The sequence below is a fragment of the Branchiostoma lanceolatum genome, chromosome 6, assembly GCF_035083965.1.
Source record: "Branchiostoma lanceolatum isolate klBraLanc5 chromosome 6, klBraLanc5.hap2, whole genome shotgun sequence".
Lineage (NCBI taxonomy): Eukaryota > Metazoa > Chordata > Leptocardii > Amphioxiformes > Branchiostomatidae > Branchiostoma > Branchiostoma lanceolatum.
The window spans coordinates 15287641-15308044 of NC_089727.1; the positions used below are offsets into that span (position 1 = coordinate 15287641).

Sequence of the window (20404 nt, forward strand, 5' to 3'; positions counted from 1 at the left end):
CTCACTGACCAGACATTTTTGTCATCCATGATTAAGTTATGATTGCACTAATGATGTCTTGACCGCCAGAAATGTTGATAGGTGTCACAAACAGTGGTGCTCTTTTTACTGCTCCTGCGGTATTTCTATAGACAATTTCACAGGTAACTGGACAGCGGACAGGTAATTACACAGGTGTTCAAGGTCCAGCCCTGTCATCATGAGAAACACCGCCTTGAGACAGCCGCTGGCGACGGACACACTTTCTCAGGTGGGCGTGGCCGTCTTTACGACACAATAATGCTAACACATGACCCAAATACACACTGACCAACAGCCGAAAGTTCATTTTCACTCGCTGTAATGTCAGACTACATACTCGTGTTTGTTTACATAACCCACCCTGCAGGTCTCCGCAAAGCAAGATAACCTTCCAGATAAGAGAAAGAATGTCATCAATCATCGTTGTCCTGGTGTCATGGTGTCCTTGTGGTTGCAGACAATGGCTGGTGGCACCAGCCATGTCTGGTGGTCACAGTAAAGGGTGACAGGAAAGGCCTCCAGGTCAAACCGACTTTGTTATCAGACTATCAGGGACACGAGACCTCGTTGTAAATTACAAGCATTGCCATTGGGGAGGTGACTATCATCAAATGTTGGTTAAACGCTTCCTTTTGTGAAGGTCAGGTACCAATTGTTAGACATCGCCACAGGTCATTTTATTTTTAGCATCAAAGATGGCGGATAAGGCTTTTACAAAAATCGTCAAACTTTCTCTTGAAGCAGATATTGCTATCGTATGTAGACTAGTACGACTGCATGTAGTACCTAACGATATTTAACACATGTTACGTGTGTGGATTGGCAGATAACGTAGTGGTCCAAGTGCAGTCATCATGTGATTCTAGCTAGATTTATTTACATGTTACCTGAACGGTGAACGAAGCGACAAATGATGAGGTTAAAGGGTTCCTGAATAAAGCTTTACATGTATTCCGAAATTTGTGAATCGAAACAATCGCTCGTAAAGGAGGATATAACACCATCCGTTCAACCAATGAAGCAGGTCAGGTATACACATCTCGCACGGTGAACACCTGGACAACTGTATTAAAGCGCCGCACAGCGGTTATTTCACCAACTACAACTATCAGCTTCAACCATCTCTGACATAACCCAGAACCTAGCGACGCATTAGAGACTGGCGCGCGAAAACACAGATATCCGGATCGATGTACTTCCGTTAATAACGTTTGACCTGGTTTAAAATAGCATTAACAAGCAATATGATCACTATAACCAAGTATGAGGGATTTTACATTAGATATTGGATGTGGTGTGACCTCCAAGGAAAGACATATCTCGTCCTACCAATCACAAACTCCTAGTAGCAAAGGTTCCAAATAAAAATAATCTTCATAAAGCTTTAAGATAAACGTTCCACTTTCCACTATCAGATGATATTTTCCACGTCCTTGGGATTTCACGCATCCTGTAGAATACGTTGTCAATTTCAAATTTTCTGGAAAGGATTTGTTTCAGTCACTAATGAAAAGATTGGATAAGACAAAAGGTTACGTATTCAGTTCACACCGCTGTTTAATTAGTTTGGTATCGACTTAAGAACGCAGGGCGGCATTTAGGCTTTGTCAGTGATGAACTATCGACGAGGAAAGTCTCCGAGTTTAAACCACATCCGCGGAACTTTGGTATTCCCGCCTGACAGCCGCCAGGCATTTAAGCCACTTATATATTCACAACAGAAGCATATTAATTACATTAGTTCTTATCTTAGCATTAGAAGGTCGAGTTGATTACTAGAGACACCACGGTGATTTATCACGCTTTTCATTATCATCTAGACGGTAAGTCATGTATGAATAGCGTAACGCCGCGTTGTTGACAGGACCGGAAAATATGAAATATAACAGTACGTTATGTTAGTAATGGGAGTTTTTGGTAAACTCAAACTAATACTTTTTTTCAATAACAATGGTTTAATGATTCTGTAATAGATAGGCATTGGGATCTTTGAAATGGTCAGCGCTTATTTCAAATCTCATACTTTGCGATTTCTATGAACGAAAATTTCGTGGTGGCGCCTTGTCCCGCGTTTGCATGTTGGGAAACAAGAGGATTATTGTGTTCATAAATAAATGAATGCTGTTGCCACCGGTCCCACATCCGGAAAAAAATTCCCCCGTCTGTTGAGAAAACATGCATGTCCCACACGGTCGATCCAAATCATGTTAAGCAAACCCCTGTCACCTAAAGTTCGTGCCCCAGTCTAAAAGCCCCGGTTTCCATGTCAACTTTAATCCCGCGGTGATGTCTATCTGAACGCACCTTTCCCCTAACTCCCACAGACATGTCAAGATCTACCACACAGATAGCACCGATCGCGTGTCAGGTCCTGTAAAATCATACTGCAGAGGGAAATGGCAAGTTTAGTCGGTTTATATGCACTTGGGTGGGCCTACAGTTCAGGTGAGCACAGGTAAGGGGGCGTTGCCCCTTGGGCGGAACTTTCATTTTCAAGTTTCTCGGCGGATCGATTTCCTGACCAATGAAAAGCCTCGTCATGCGCATGCGTTCGGCAGGTGATACAAACAAGATGGCGCCCATTTATGGTTCCTGATTGCTGTTCTTCCCTCGTACAGACCGGAGTAATAGTTTGGGGATATATCGCGAGTGCTGATCTGCGCTGAGATCTATCCGCTTGGATTTTTAAGGCGGGGAGGATGAGTACCCAGGCGGCGTCGGTGACGGGTCTGGCCGCGCAGCTCGGCTTGCAGGCCGGCGGTGGTGGGTCGGGCGCTGCGACCGACGTCCAGATGAAAACCACCAAGATGAAATTCGCTGTTCTGATCGGACTGATCCAAGTCGGAGAGGTGTCCAACCGAGACATTCTGGAGACTGTGCTGAACTTGGTAAGCTACATCTCTTTAAGATATATCCAACAACTCATACATTATCCGGTCAAGCTGTAGAATGTATATTTCAGCAGGTGCATAATAACAATAGCAGGGACTGATGTATAGTCGCGATGGGACGTCCCAGCTTCGGACACTGCATTATGTGTTCACCTGGCAATCTCTGGACCAAGACAATAGCAATTAGGGTGCCTGGGGACCCCACGAGCCGACACCGCCCGATCGATTGGTTCTAGTCTGCATGAGGACCAGGCTAAGCGCGTCATAAAACCAAATGGAGGGGCTGATGTGCTATAGGGGACCCAGGGCTGTGACATCACGGATACAACCTTCTACCCATCTATCATAATCATAGTGATGCAGGAATCTATAGAAGGGATATCTCTGCATTACGGCAGTGGAGAATAGGTGGACAGATATATGATATACAGTTGGTCTGTCCTATGATGGGACTATGACTCTTAGTTATCTAAGATGGCAAATCCACTAATCTATTGATCAGGCTATTGTAACCACTGTGCGCAGGTGTCAGTGTGTGTCTGTGTGTGTGTCTGTGTGCATGTGTGTGTGTGCATGCATGCTATTGTTTGTGTGTGCATGTGTATGTGTGTGTGTTTGTGCATGCGTGTGTGTTTGTGTCTGTGTGTGCGCACGTGTGTGTGCACGCACATGCTTGTTTGTGTATGTGTGTGTGTGTGTGTGTTTGTGTGTGTGTGTGTGTGCACGTGTGTGTGTGTGTGTGTGTGCAGGCATGTGCATGTGTGTGTGTATGTGTGTGTGCATGTCTATGTATACATGTGGGTGTTCTACTGATTATTTCTAGTTATGTAACTAAAGAATGATAATGTTATACGTTAGCCCTCGTCTCGATCAGTGCCCCTCCCTGTGAAACAGGGATTATATGAAGTATTGTAAAATTGTCAAAAGCCAGTGACAGTATGATTTTTTATAAGTCGGACTTCATTGATCTATACTGTGTGTCATCTGAACTGATATTGAGAAATGAATGTGTATTACTGCAGACTATACTCCTGCAGTCCACTCTTGAATGTTGCTCTAGTATACCAATAGGGGAAATTATTGAGATGAGTCCTGATTTGTAAGTTTGAAGTTTCTCATTTGCTGCAGCCTGATATATCGTGTGAAAGTATGTCACACCTGTAGTTGAGGTCATAGGTCAACATACCACAGGTCCTTGACCTCTAATGACCAGGTCCTTGAAAGATGGTAAAGGTTAAACTTACAGGTGTATGTGCATTACATAACTTACGCCAAATAGAAGTTACTCAAACAACTGGATATGATTTTGGAAATGGTCAAATGAACTCTAACTGCTATTTGGCGTATCTTAATACCTGGATGTCTAACCGTCATTTACGTATTACATAACTGACACGTACGCTCCATGTAATCATAGAATATTCAATAGAATTGTATGGACAGTTGCAGAATACAATCTAACATTTAATCCAGTGTTTTTTTGCTTTAATTTGCTTTAAAGATACATGTACATGGTCGCCATGCAACTTGTTTACAGAATTACTCATGTATTTACCCCCGGTGTTAGATAATGCAGTATTGTTTGATGATCAACACTTCTATGTCACCCCCCACCCACCCACCCACTTTTCAACCGTTTCAGAAGCATGAGCTTCACATGATATGCAACTACAGTATTGCTAGGTTGGAAATACTTTATTTCTATGTTCAGCAATGTATGATTCCTTATAAACTACCCTGTAGCCTGTATTATTTTAGCTGGGAAAATCAAAATACTTTTTTTGCAAATTATAGGTTGCAGGTTGTTTTGATCCCTGTTTACGACATGTAATTGAGGTAGCTATTTCATGGAGCCAATTTTTTTTTTTGCATCTAATTTGAGAGATACCAAATACGTTACAATGTATGTGCATGTAGGCTTCAATGATGATCATCGGAAAAAATGTATTTGTTAGGCTTAACATACTTGTGTATCCCATTATAGATTGCCATATTAGCATATATACCTAGAATGATATCTGAAGAGTATAGATATATACATGTACATGTATGCACATATATCACTAAAACCACTGTATAGCCCACATTTATTTATCTCTGTATATCAATCAATTTTGCACCTTCAGGCAGCAATTGCACATGTGGTATTTCCTATTGCCCTTCCATGCGCTCCGCCATTGTACGGAATATTAATCAATGACTGCGGATAATAACATGCCTCATGGCCCGCATTCCTGCTCGGAAACTGTAGGGGAATAGCCAAGGCAGAGCGGAAGTATCCTATTGAAGTTCCATGCTGTCGTTGTTTAGTATCGTCAGTATTTAGACCACATCAATTTCATTGCATTATTCTATGATTTTATGTAATGTGTATGCTACATTTTCAGTTATACTTATAGAGGATTTTTCACTCAGTCTTATAATTGGACTATTTTTACAATTCAGGACACTGAATTTGAATAGGAAAAATATTTTATAAACTTGTGTTTTGGATGCTTTATGAACTCTTACGTGTAAAGAATCTAATACACATTTAAGGAATCTTGATTTGCGGCAGAATTTCTTTGGTCAAATGTGTTTTGGCTTCTCCCGGCACTAAGTACCCATATGTATGTGCGTCTACCCTCCCAACAGATGTGCATTAGAGCCTTATTAGGCCAAAACGTCCTGTGCCTAAGTAACGCTGACAGTCCGGGAATTATACCATTAGACACTTTGCTTCACATAGCCCGTAGATTACACCTAAATACGTCCCTCTGGTCCCCCTTTTACTGCTCTTTGTGCATTTCTATATTGGTGTAGCTTGCTGGGTAATCTAGATTACAAGTAGATATGGTCATAAATTAAATCATGTGTGCTTTCACGTATTAATCAACCGCTGCCGTTCGGAAGGAGAATTAGTAGAAAACCATTTATTGTTTTGGTAGGATTTTCTTGATGTCTTTATTGTGCATGTTTAATATTTTATACCAATTGCAATTGATGGTGATGATAATGGGATACATTTTATGGCTATAGGCTTTTAGTAAAGTTTTAAATTAAATACTAGTGGAAAAGATTGTAGATAAGTAATAGTGTACATGTATAAGATGTAAAGGTACAGAGGTCAAACCTCAGACTGAGGATGATATTATGTATATGAAAGGGATAAGAATTTGCTTGCCAAAATGAAAATGTTGCATGTTGAATAAAGACTTGTAAAGTTTGTTTCTACCTTTCGATGGGATACCACGAATACATGTACTTCACGTCTTGATGCTTGAGTCTCATTATGTACTCTTGTTATCATCCCCTATTGCATGAACATTTATTGCATGTTATTACTATCATTTTGTGTTTATTGTCTTTTTTACTGCATCCTTTCACATCCTGTAGAAGTTACCGTGATGTGGTAGAATATGGTTACAAAAAGGGCATTAATGTTATTTTGAGTTTTTTACAAAGGCTGTAGGAGCAGGGAAACCCCAAGCTTTGTTGTGCTGGTCATCTTATTGTAGAATTATTGAATCATATCCAAGATGCCTCTGAAATTAAGCCCCATTTGATATTCTGTCCCTTGTAAGCTGGAATAGAATTGAAAGGATGATCAGCCTTAGAAATTGAATCTGCCGAACCTATATCTAGGGCAAGTGGTTTATAGTGGAATGTCGTAATTTTCTAACCAAAATTCAGTCACCTTTTGGGAATATCTCCCACAGAATGCAGAATAATAATTGTATTTTTGTGTTTGTATCTGTTAAACATCAGAATCTGTATACGGTAGCATTTTGGTGGTTATCAATAAATCAATTTTTTCCTTTCTGAGTTTCAGGTTATGACATTTGGTGTGACCTCATTTATCGCAAGATGGATTCCTCTATTGAAATATTGTCAGTTCTGTGGATATTTTTGATGGATGGTGTATACACGCCAATTTTCTTATTGCAGTCTCTAGTCTACAATGTAGTTGATAAAACAGTTTCTATAGATTTGCAACATTCATTCATTTATTCATTCATTTATTCATTCATTCATCTTCCAGTTTTTATGTCATAAACTAGATAAAGGCAAAAACTACATTTTTATATTGTCAACCCCCACCCCCACTAACAGCCAGAGCAACACCGACCATGATTCTATTACCCCCCACCCATAACTATATTGTCCCCCACCCATAATTCTATTTTCCCCTTCTTATATAAAGGCTCCAAATACTTTTTTCTGTTTCTGTGATATGTGATTCATAATGTCAGACTAAGTGTATTCTTTTACCTCTAGCTTCCCAAATTACATATTGTTTGTATTTTTTCTGCAATCCCAAAAGCAGGTACTACATGTAACGTTATAGTACAATGTAGGTATTTCAAGCCCTGTATGATTATAGATATATATAGTACATGTATGTTAATTTGATGCAACTGCAGCAAGACAATATTGCCAAAAATAGTCATGTGTCCTCTGGCTGTATGATTGTTGAACATGTTCAAAGATGCCCCCGTACAAGTGTCCATAAAATGTTTTGATTGTGGTATCAAAAAATGAGTCTTTGTCCCCATAGCCCCTCTTTATCCACATCTATCTAAAGTTTCTTTCTCCTTTCTGTGTTTTAGAAGAGACCCCATGATACAAATGGCCCCTTTGATAAATAACAAGCTGTTTCAAGACAAAGTGCCCTGTCCATTCTCCCTATTCCCACTGGAAACAACCAAGGTCAAACTGAAAATAACTGGCCATGATTCCGTTACCAGATTCCCATTTAGATTTCTCACTAATGGATTTTTTGTGCTGGACACCCGCCCTCCCCCCATTCTTTTAATTCATCTATTAGTGAGTGCCCTCTTGTCATAACACAGTGTCGTTACATTTTCTTGTATGAAAGGGACACAATGGTGAATAATTCCATAAGCTGCTGTTGTGGCTGTCCCTCTCACATGATTCATACCTGTACATGTATCTAGGAGAGAAAGGTCAAAATCATCCATTGGTCTGATTGATTTAATGCGTGCACGGTACACTTTTGATGCCTTTCAGGTTTTAGCTATTTTCAATTGAATAATTATGCTCTTACTACAAACAATAAGAATCTCAAAATTATAAAAACATACAAGTTTCTTGCTGTAAGATGAGCATATATACATGTACCTTTGTATTGATTGTATTCATTGCTTTTCGCATTTAGTGTTGTGTTGAATATGTTTTGTATTCGCTGCCTGTACAGGTAGTATTGTGTTGCAATTTCCCTGAAGAACCATATACCTTTGTCTAATCTCCGAAACAGCAGCTGGTAACAATAGTATTTTTTTATAAAACAAGCCAAATTCCAGTCATTGTGATAATAGTATGCATGAATAAGTTGTATCCTGTTCATAGTATCATAAGTGTTTGTGGCATTTATAAACAATATTGTTGGACAGGGCTCTGAGGGTTAAACAAAACAAGCGGCATTTTTATAAAAATATGCATAATTTGAGAAAACTGTCACATTCTATTGCACATTCTGGAAATCTCGTTAGTCAGCATATTGTATTAATAAGCACAGCGGTAACTGCTTGATAGGCAATATACATCAGTGCAGTGTAGTAATCTGCATTATCAGAATGTCAGTTACATCTATTCCATCTGTTAATTAGTCTCTTGGGAAATGAAACTGTGACTCTTATTTCAACCCCGTAAGTCAGATATTTTGGTAACAACAAAATTGCTTGAACGGCCTTGTCCTTTAGCTGCCTCGGGTTAGAAAGTCATGCCATACAGCATCCATAGGCTACTATTTTTATGAGTGCATATTTAAAGACAATTCAGTCTCCAAAACTGGATAATATTCAGAGATTACTTCTGGACGTTTCAAGTGACATCCATCACTCTTCTTCAGTATGGCGAATCACTCAAAACATCAGGAAGTAATCTCCGAATCTTATCCAGTTGTAGAGATAGAATTGTCTTTACTTGTTGTTAACCTGCATGTTTAACCTTCATAAATGTACTTGTGTATTTCTTTCAATTTTTTTGTCAGGAGGACCCCAGAACCCCAAAATATCAGATGAATAGCTTACGAATTACTGTCCGCAATATTTTTGTTATTTTTCAGATTCCTACTTTATTGTCCATTTTATCCAGTATTATTACTCATCAGATATTTTCCAGCCCACTTACGCTATGTACATGACCTTTTTAATCCTTCATAAGATGATCCTCATCTGACGTACATGATGTTGTACTGTCCAAAGTGATGTACTCCATACAGCCCACACGACAGTGTGCCTGCGTATAACCCATGTGCTTGAAAATGCAAGGACGTTTTGGGTAGTGTTATCTCTTCTGAAACAAGACTAACTAGATAGTCAATAGAGATATCATTTTTACAAACTTACATGTTTTAATTTTCTGTCAGAAAGGACCCAAAGCCCCCAAATATCAGATTAATAGCTTACCAAATAATATTTTTGTTATTTTTCAGAACCCTACTTGCCTATATTACTTATCACATATTTTCCAGCCTGTCATATGATTGTTAACAATCCTTTATAAAATAAATTAAATCCTCATCTGACGTACATGATGTTGTACTGTCCAAAGTGATGTACACCATACCGTCCACGCCAGTGTGCCTGCGTGTAACCCACGTGCTTGAAAATGCAGGGACGTTTCGGGCAGTACTATTTCTTCTGAAACAAGACTGACTAGATAGTTAATGGAGATATAATTTTTACAAGCTTACATGTTTTAATTTTCTGTCAGAAAGGATCCAAACCCCCCAAATATCAGATTAATAGCTTACCAAATAATATTTTTGTTATTTTTCAGAACCCTACAATGTACTTGCCTATATTACTTATCACATATTTTCCAGCCCGTCATATGATTGTTAACAATCCTTTATAAAATAAATTAAATCCTCATCTGACATACGTTGTACATGATGTTGAACTGTCCAAAGTGATGTACTCCATATATACATCCCACGCGTCAGTTTGCCTGCGTATAACCCACATGCTTGAAAAGGCAAGGACGTTTCGGGCAGTGTTATCTCTTTGGAAACAAGACTAACTAGATAGTCAATAGAGATATCACGTCCAGCAACTATCAGTCTTCCCAGTTGCCCAATCTATTCTCTGCTTTCCCTTTCCTCTTAGTCTGAAGGGAATCGCACAACCGGGGAGTCCTAATGAGATAAGGCATTCTATCTCCATTGACCATCTGTTAGTTTTACCGCAAAATTTTGTTACGCATTTACGATGTAATGTGGAAGGATGTTATCCCCTCCATCGCTGCTTATTGAGTTGCTTCCCTCAGAATAGGACAAACGAAGTGACAGATGCACAGGCAGAGAGGTGGGCTGGGCGAGCTAGATTGCCTACACACACGCTAATGCTCAGCTTTCATATGACGATGAATTTTATTTTTCGTACGGCTCACCCTTAGTGTCACATATGACTCGTTAATAGGGGATTTGGGATCTGGCAATATCGACTCCCCTCGGGTGTGAAGGATGATATATTTCTAAATGAACGGATTATAATCCCAGCTCCGGCTGTCAGCAAGGATTGATGAGCATACAGTAATGAGATAACATGTGCAGCTGACGTACAGCGAGCTGCGATCCAGTCGAATGTACGACTTAAATGGTTTAATGCGTATGGAGTGGAGTAGAATCAGCGTATAAAAGAAAGCCGAGGGAATTTCCTGTAGGGTTTGAAATGATGTAGAAAATGGTTGGGTCTGCGCGGCCTCATGGCCTGACGTAATGACGTATCAGCATGAATGGCCATGGATTTTCCATCACACGCTGAGCGATCGTCTGCCGGGGGCATTACGGAACTATCCGGCGCCCTTTCACGGGGAGCGGGATGAATTTTTAATGAGGGGTCGTTTCTACTACCGCCTGCTGCACTGATTGGCTGAAGAGTAATTTTGGCTTGAAGAATGGTAGTTATAGTAGGGTCTGTCTGGGGTCTTTGATATTGAAGTCCCTTGTGGACCCATGACATGGTGGTGTTGGCGCCGTAATGAAGTTGCCCTGCTATACTGGAAATATGGGCAGGAAAGCAGCATGGAAATGTGGCTGTGAAAATCTTAAAACTACTGCAGTCACGATAGATATGTGCATGTTTGTAATTGCTTAACACCATGTCACCAGTGCTAGTACATACATCATGTGTATATGTCCATACAGTAGAGTAACAGTTGATAATAATGTCAAAACCTATCATTATCAATACATGATTATCCATTGATGAAAAACGATGTAAAACTGTTTAAAATGATAGTCTGTTAGGTAGTTTTGCTGATGATAGTTAAATAATGTGACAGGAAATTTTCCCTCCATCACATTTTTTACGTTGAACATGAATGATTAAATGGCATGTCCTTGCCCCATATCCTTACACACAGCTAGAAGCTGCAGGCAAAATTACTTCAGATGATTTCTTGCTGTCTTGTGACAGTCACTAAATGTTTAATTACAAGGCAAAGAATCCAACAGACATGCACATGCTGTGCTTAATGTTCAAACTATGCAATCCAGTTGTTCACCTATTAAACAATTAATAAGCAGCTGTATAGAATTTTAATCAGACTCTATTATTAATATTTTACATACAAGGGATAAAACAAGCTAAAAATATGAAAATGAAGGAGACATAGATTGAGACAGATATACGATGATACATGTACATGTAGGTACACGTAATGTTTCATTTTTGTATGAAGAAGTCGATGAGATTGATTTTTGATCTATATATAGCAAAATGACAAATAGGTTGGTGATATTTTAAGCTGCATACACTTTGTGCACTACAGTAGCAAGATTTCTATGTCCATCAATATAGGCATGCTCTATTGCAAAATGTTGAATTATAGTACAAATTATGATTTTGGTTTTGAAATTTGCCATTTGGCTGTCTGTTTTATAGTATTTTTTCATGAGCACTAGTTTGTGATTAATTCTACTGACAGTTTGTAAGTTTGAGGCAAGTTGCTTTCCTCTAGATCTAGAGGCGGAGGGAAAGAGAGCATTTATTTGTAGCACCTTTGATTCAGTAAACTAGACTTTGTGTCTGTGCCATAATACCCTGAGACTTGCTATTTTATAGATAGGTGACATTGACTTATGAAAGTAGCACTGTGAAAGACTCTTAAATAAATCTTTACCTAATTTTTCCTGACCCATATTCATTAAATCATTCACAATGTCAGGATGAAGGATTTTACTCACAACAGTATTTTGTATTGAGTCGTCTGACATTGGTGACTCCAGGCATGTAGTTCATTCTTTCTACTTTGTCCCAGATACTGTACCACTACTCACATATTCAAGAGGGAACTGTTATTATAACTTAATCTTAATGCCAAGTTTTATACTTAACATTCTTACATCTACAGCATGTGTGTGACTGTGAGGGGACTGCTGATTCCCTGAAAAATAATGAATTCTTTCTTTTAGCAAATTATATAAACTAACATTTTTAATAATGCCCCTTGAATATGGAATCACATGTAGTTTCCTTCATAAAAGCACACTCCTGCTAGTAGTTATTTAGTCTCAGAAATAATACACCAGAGTTATCAAATGAAGTTACAGTAGTCAAATAAGGTTGCAGAAGTCAGAAGATGTGGCAAGAATTATTCTATAGCTTCAGATTTATCTTATCAATGTTACTTGACTAAGACTTAAGGCTATTTCTTGAAGGAAATACTGGAAATTTGGTACGACCATGTGCAGTAGCATTCCATTTCCCAAAGAAATCAATAGTCCTACTGGAAATATTCAGGCTGTATTCTACCTTATGTCAGTCTTTTCGTTTGTCCCTTGTATTTAACCAAATTTATGCTAAAGTTGCATCTTGAATGCCCTGTTAGCTGGGCCACAGTTGTGTGATGCTAGTACTGTAATAGGTTTAAAAGCTTTTTGCTGTTCTCTTGGCATGTGTGCAACTCTTCTGCATATGACTTCGACCCCAGAGGAAAGAGCCTGCATATTGGTTCTATCATACTTGATAAATTTCTCAATGACGTTTGACTTCCACTGTCTTTGAACATGTCTCAGTTAATATGACTTCCACCTGGTTTGAATACAAAGATATCTATAGAAGAAAGGCAACATTTGCCAGCAAGTGCATTATTTTCCTCTGACTTCCCAACAATACTAGTCAGTCTGAAAGTGTAATCAAGAACATGTATATGCCTGTATATATCCCAGGGTGCAAAATACCTGGTTGCACGTTGCACAGTGCAACAATATTTTGGTTGGTGCAAGTTAATTCCAAACCCAGGTAGCGCAGTGTGCAACCTTATATTTTGAGCCAAAGATCTCAATCGGAGCCCTGGAAGCACACTAAAACACAGTGTCACTCTCATAAAATACGGTAAATCTTCAATTGAAACAAACAAATCAACACTTTTTCGTTTTAAACCATCCAAAACCCTTCATAGATCGGGGAATTTGAGCTGAAAAAGATGAAGACACACTGCCCTCGGCTAAACAAGACGTTGTTAGGTCAATGGGAACACAATACTATCTAATTTATATTACTACATACAAGCTTAATTTGATAAAATCGGTGAATGTTGCTGGAGCAACCTGAAATTTGGATGTGCAACCTAGCATTTGCCCTAGGTTGCAACATGGGCAACCTGGCTCAAAAAAGTATTTTGCACCCTGTATCCATATATGACAAATAGTTTGAATTGAAATATGTACATGTAGGGAAAACTCAAAGCCTGTATTCAAATAATAAAAGTAAGGGACCAATATTTCTATTATTTTGATTTTAAGTCCATATTTCAATGATAGTATGCAAAATATCTGCCACACTTTTTTACAGGGTGATTACATACAGAATACAGTGTACCGGTAACTGCATTGCGTGTGTTGATGGTTTTGGTAGTTTTTTTACCCCTCACCAGGGTTCTCACAGCGCAGTTGAGTGTAGGGGGCCCCTACGCTGTGATTTGAATCCCCTACACTGTGATTTGGGCCCTACGCTGTGTTTCAATCAGCGTAGGGGGCTTTTCTGTTGTTTTCAAACAAAGGTAAAAAAAACTCTTTCTGAGGGTTATAATATAATAAGTTTCCAAATTTTTAGAGGGGATGCCTCGGACCCCTCTACAATACTCGTGCCTGCAGCCCTCACCCATTCACCTGCCACACGGTTTCGCTTCACTAAGTTGCCCCCTATGAAAAATCCTGGTGAGAACCCTGCTCACTGTAAGAGTGAACAGCTGTTACTGCACCGCTGGTACATGCCCATCTGCAGAAGAACTATGTCAATTTGATTACATGCTGTATAGCTTACCATCTAATCCAATTGTGGAACAGCAGGAGCTATGCCAATTCTATTTACCACAAGTCAGAGGTACGACTAACATCATTGCCAGGGTGGTACTGACAAGTTGGCACTGCAGAAGAGACATTGATGCCAAAAAGTATAGTGTGAGGGAAGTCTAATTTGAAAGGTGGTATTTTTCTACGGTATATCTTAGATCTGAAGATTAGTAGATTTGAGTACTCAGTGTCAGAAATCTGGCTTAGTGGTGAAATGATGATGAAGAATTTATAATTGTTTTGAAAGGGTTTATACAGATTAATTTATTTTTGCAGGATTTTGTTTGAAATTTAGTGTTAGTGTGGAAATATTATCTGTAGTGATTAGTTGAGAGAACTGAAGTATGAATCACTGATTGCAAGAGTGGTGTGTTAGGGATTAGTGTTGCACTATATCAAGTTTCACTGAATGACTGATCTTGAATTTGTCATCTGTATGCTTGTAGTATATGTACAGAATGCATAAATTCGGAATACACTTTTTCAGTTCATGCAAATTTCAGAGCAAGACAGCATGAAATGCTTTATAGCACAATGTAGTCCTAGATGTATTCATGTATATTGAATTTGAAGAGGCTACACAGCTGTTGCCACTTCTAAAAAAATCCATATTCGTGCTATTGTGCAGAATCAGAAGGCTTTATGTTCTGGTGTAAGATGAAATCCTGAAAAAAGCATAACGACTAAAATTACAACCATCATCATCATCATCATTACAACCATGAAGTAACAATCACATCTTTCACTCTCATACTTCTAGTCAAAAGGAAAGGAGTTCTGAAAGAAGGTTCTTTCTCTCAAATTGGGACTTAGACAAGAAAAAGCAACCTTACTCCAGCCTTCCTGAAATATTAAAGATATTTGAATATATGGCAAGACCTGACGGTAATAAGTAAAAAAAGGCAATGAAGAACACAGCTGCACTGCTAACTATGACTTATTACTGCTGGGAAACTTACAAGTAATGAAGTCAGTCTAACTAATGATATGCTATCTTTATATCAGTCTGGCCTAATCCTGGAAGCACTTATGAACCAAGGGATGAGGCAGGGCCAGACTTATCATTGTTAGCATTAATGGGAGGTTACCATGGCAGTTTCCATTGATTATGATTTCACCATATAAAACATTCAGTTGCCTAAAGCATATTATTCATGTTTATGCGCCCAGTGATTCACGTTGCGGCATAGCTTGATATGTACGTTGATTTTGAAGCAGTCAAAAAATGATGATTTTGTCACATTTAAGGTATATTTTTTGGGTGTAAAAAGTATCTGTAATACGACTTAGGGTGCCAAACTATGGAAAATAATCTCACATTCTAATAAGATTTTTAGGGGACGACTGTTTACATGTATACTTCTACTTTCAGGGCATTCCTAGTTTACTAATCAACATGCAAACCGTAATCGCTGTCTCAAGGTCACTCCCATATCTGCTAGCACATATGCGACATACATATACATGTGTGATGCTAAAAACAGCACAATATGAATATATGCATATTTTTGTAATTACTTCCATTCCATTAGTCAAGGTTTCAATGTGTTGGTGAATCCATCCTACAGGCGTAGAAACAATTAATGTGATGAATCAGTCACGTGTAGTCAGAAGTCAGGCAAAGTGCACGGCAGGCAAGGTGACTCCGCTTATAGTTTTATCCATGCAATACATTAAATATTTTTGGTGACTTTGTGTTTTCTACACAACGTTATAAAATTATGTTTGTATGACAAATTATTTTGCTGCAAGATTCCTAATTGTAGTGTAATAAAATACATGAGCAGATGACATTTTTGTGGCATGCCTTTAATTGTACTGTAGATAATTTCTTTTCATATTCTTTTCAAAAGCAGAGCCTATCCTCATGTATAACTAATGGATAGCTACCATATGACAACACAGAACGGAAGCACATTTCACCTTGCAGAAGAATCTAATTCCATGATCAAAAAGCCACTAGGTTCACTTTGTGAAGACAGATGTCAGCTGCCAAAGTGGTTTTTCACATATCAAAAGACCAGTGCCATAGATGGATGGCTTCTTGTGACTACATTGTATGCTCCTTCCTCCAGGCATGATATCTGACCTTCCCTGTCATGATCACCACAGGATGGAAACTGTCTGTTTTTCAGGAATATTCCATACTGGTTTTGGGTCTTGACATTTGCACTACCAGAATGTACACAGCTGTGTGAATGGAGCAGATCATTGTCAAGTTAAGTCACAAAAATTCCCTACTTTTTGTGACTAAGAATCAAAGGTAGCATGAATCAAATGAAAAGGATCAAAATGACAATCCTTCAGTGCTTAGTAAATGCTGGAAACCATGTGGCATCTTACGAGGAACCTTCAAATATCCAAGTAATTGAAGCAGAATGTCATGGATCATGTGTTGAAATATTCATGTGAAGCTGTTATATACATATAAGTTGAATTTATTGTAATACCTTCAAAATACATGTACTTGTCCCAAATTTTAAAACTGCTCATATAAAAGAATGTTGAAGATATCAAAATGTAGAAATAATGTACTTCAAGTACTGTATCTCATTGATTACGTTATACAGTCACTCTGACAGTTAGTGAGCATTGCAACTTGACCGACAGTGACCCCAGTGCTGATTTACCAGAATACCAAGAGGCCGTCATGCCGTCGGCATGGCAACAGGTGCCACATCACCTGGGTATGAGTCAGCCTATTCCCAGGGAATCATGTGATGTGTGATTTGCCCCTCTGAAGTCTTTTCAAAGCATGGGTTGCCTGCGCATTACCATGGGTTATGCATTGGAGAAAATGCTTGCTGACATCACAAGTTGTGCCACCACTAATGCAAATCTCCATGGAAAAGGAGTGAATGCTTCTCTAGAGCTGTAAAATTGGGAGACCTTTATGAATGCCTAAGGTAATCTCTAACCATGGTGTACCATCCATAGAGGAAGGAAGTGGATAAAACAGCAGGGGGGAAGCTATTCATGTTCCTTAGCCCGACCTCTTAGAACGGCCTGTCTCAAATTGATCATTCAGGCAGTATATATCACTTCCAGAGCTGTTTGTGTAGCAAGAGTCTTCAAATGTGAATGGATTTTTATTTGAACCAGATAAACCTAGAAACCATTAATATAATGTAAGGAATATTATGCATGATATTGCCATGTGTATATTACTGCAAGCTGCCATATACATGTAAAAGTGGTCATTTTATCAGCATTTATGATGTTCATTTGACAGCCACATAGTTTAAGTGCAGATGTGTCCAGATATGGTCCTGGTATCACACATGATCTAGACATATGACTTTAACTAGTATAGCCTCTCTGAGGGTAACAGCTGAAAGCTGGGATGGTAGCCAACATTTTAGTTCTAAATGTAGAAATTACAGAAAGGTCTTTGAGTCAGATGCTTACAGAGCAGGGTAAGGCTTGGGCTCTAATCCAATAAAGAACTTGAAATTATTTCTTTTTATTTCCTAGGATATGAATGATATTCAGAATCGTCAAATGAACGTTTAGCTGCTGGGATTCTTTATTAAAGTGTGCTGAACCTTTAGATAAAAGATGTCCATTTTGCTCTGACATCAAAGTATGAAGTATTTTCTGACTCTATCCAATTTCTACAATGAGGTTTACGAACCGTACCATGTGTAAGAGAATATTTCAGTCTCTCGGCACTAATCGTAAATCCCAGGGTTCCAGAAATGAATGTGTTTAATGGCAACAAGGGATCAAATTCCGCACCTATTTACCATTATGGCCTTTTCCTCCGTGGAGATTATTACTTGTGTTTGACACTTGCTGTAAATAACGTGTCAGCCGTAATGTTAAAGGATAAAGATTGACTTGTAGTGGTGTAAAGAGATTTCCTTCGGTTATTGTAGTATTATGTGATCATTTATGTACAAATGGCCGAATCCTATTTGTAGCTCTGAAACTCAATATTTCCATGCAATGTCATCAGTGTTACTCTCCCGCATGTCATGAAGTAGAGATTGAAAAATCAAGACCTTTGCAAGCACCTTGACCTGTCCTTGGTGCTGAACGCGCTGATATCTTCATGTAGTGAAAGCATGTCTGTAATCCCTTTCTGTCTAGACATAGGATACAAGTGAGCCCTACAATGGAACACAATGTATGTGTCTCTTAAATTGTATTAGGATAAGAACTAAATTCAGGACATCAGATGAATTTGTGTATCACAATGATATCCATTCATATGACATAGACCAAACATGTAAAAGCATAGGCAGTGTTGTGTATACTGTATGCTCTGAGTGCTAGTCTTCTTTTTCTGTGTTTCTGGCCTATAATTTGTCTTGTATGACAGTAAAGGGTTAATCTGACCTAGCTGTAACCAGTAAACTGTTATTGAAAGCCCGGCTAGAATTGATGTGTGGTCTTTCCTTGGTGCTGAATCAAAAGGTGTTCTTAGCTTTCCGTTCCTTTCAGTTCTTCTAGGTCTTCTGTCAAGACGTAGAATGTAAAAACACACTCAGACAATTGATCATTCACAGCGCAGTGTTGAAATTGAGCCATACATCAAAACTTGTTTGAAAGGCAGAATTTTGGGGAACTTATTCTGAATACATATGATTTATGTTTGGATTTCCAATAACCAAAGAAAACCTCAGTTTTTGTTAAGATTTTCTACTCTTACTCTGAATGCCAACTGTAGATAAAGGAACCCCCCACAAAATTTATGATGAATGATAGTTTCATCAAGGAATTTATTAGGCTCTATGTCCAGAATACTGAATGACTTTCTGTCCACAACGTGGCAGGACCCATGGCCATATTTTATGCTTCTCTGTCTAGACAGTAGATTGTAAGAAGTGATAACCGGATACACTGTAAGCAGCTATCAATCATGCACTTAACAGAGTGGAAAGAAAGTAGCTGCTTTCTCTTAATCACTTGAAAAGATTGGGTGTGTTTTGTCAGTATCAAATAACTCCTATGAGTTATCATATGTTTTATTTTCCTTCATGTTTTACAGTAAAATATTCAATAATACTATGTATTCTGCATGAATATAGATGGTAACAACCAATTCTATATGAATTCCTCCGGATTGTAATCCAACAATCCTGCATTCAGCTATCCCCTACAGGCCCAATAAGTCAAGCTAGAAACCGAGTAGAGTCAAAACGGGCAGCATGTCTCTCAAGTCAACTTGCACTGGTGCAGATGAAAAAAAAATCACTTGCACCAAAAAGAAATTACTCGCACAAACATTTGCATATTTTGGGAAAGTATGATGCCTCTACTTTCCATTATGGCAGGCAATTGATTAAATTGCTTGGTTCAGGGGCACTAAAGTGTGTCCCAAACTTGCAAAAACGGATTGAATAAAAGTTCAGAGGGGTACATAAGGGAAAATGTATGAGAGTAAAAGGGGATACATTTCTACTGGTGGTAACTTGCACCAGTGCAGATCTTCTTGAACTCACATACACGGCTCCAATTTTATATGCACAAACTTGCACATGCAAGACAGTGGTATTTCGAGCCCTGTCCTTGATTTTCATCTCTGGAGATTTAGTCACAAGATGTTCTGTGGGAACAAATGTACCTTGTGACAGTGAGCGACAAGCGTGGTCCTATCATGCCACGGACACCCTGATAAGATAATGGGCTGTCAAACTTGATAATTGCTGCCGACTATAACACTTGCCTGTGAAGTTGGCTGAGCTGCCAACAAGAAGCCAGCATGATGGATAATTCAAATTTTGGAACTGTTTCAAAGTTGTGCTCTGACTTGCAATGATTTTTGACAGTTCTGAATTGGCAAGAGGTTTGGTGCAATACCATCAGTGTCGTATGAAAGAAATGAATTTCGAAATGTGAATCAAAAAGACTTACTGGAAAGCAGTATTAAAGTTTACTATTTACTGTAGATGCATTTAAGTTCGCGTGGTTTTTATTTCGCGCTAAGGCGAAAATGGAGTGTTCGCGGCTGTTTTAGGTTCGCGTCAGTGCTATAGTGACATACAGCTACAGTATTGGACAAAAATGTTCGCGGTGGTTTTAAGTTCGCGGCGAAACGGTCACCGCGAAAACCGCGAACATAAAACCGCCGCGAACGTTTCAGCATTTACAGTATTCCGGCATGGTTGTCTTATTGTGTTATAGTTGCTTGCAATAAAGAAAACTTGCCAACAAATCAAAGTGAATAGTTTGCTAAGTAAAATGA

General features: G+C 38.7%; 1 protein-coding gene across 11 annotated transcripts in view; it reads left to right on the forward strand.

Annotated features, from left to right (window-relative positions):
* The first annotated feature begins 2569 nt into the window (after positions 1-2569).
* Positions 2570-20404, forward strand: part of LOC136436808 (neurobeachin-like) — a 159315-nt gene continuing 141480 nt past the window's right edge. For all 11 annotated transcript variants that reach the window (XM_066431140.1, XM_066431145.1, XM_066431142.1 and 8 more), the window contains exon 1: positions 2570-2909. In XM_066431140.1, coding sequence (XP_066287237.1) covers positions 2721-2909 — 189 coding nt within the window. In that variant the 5' untranslated portion in view covers positions 2570-2720. The remainder of the gene's footprint in view (positions 2910-20404) is intronic.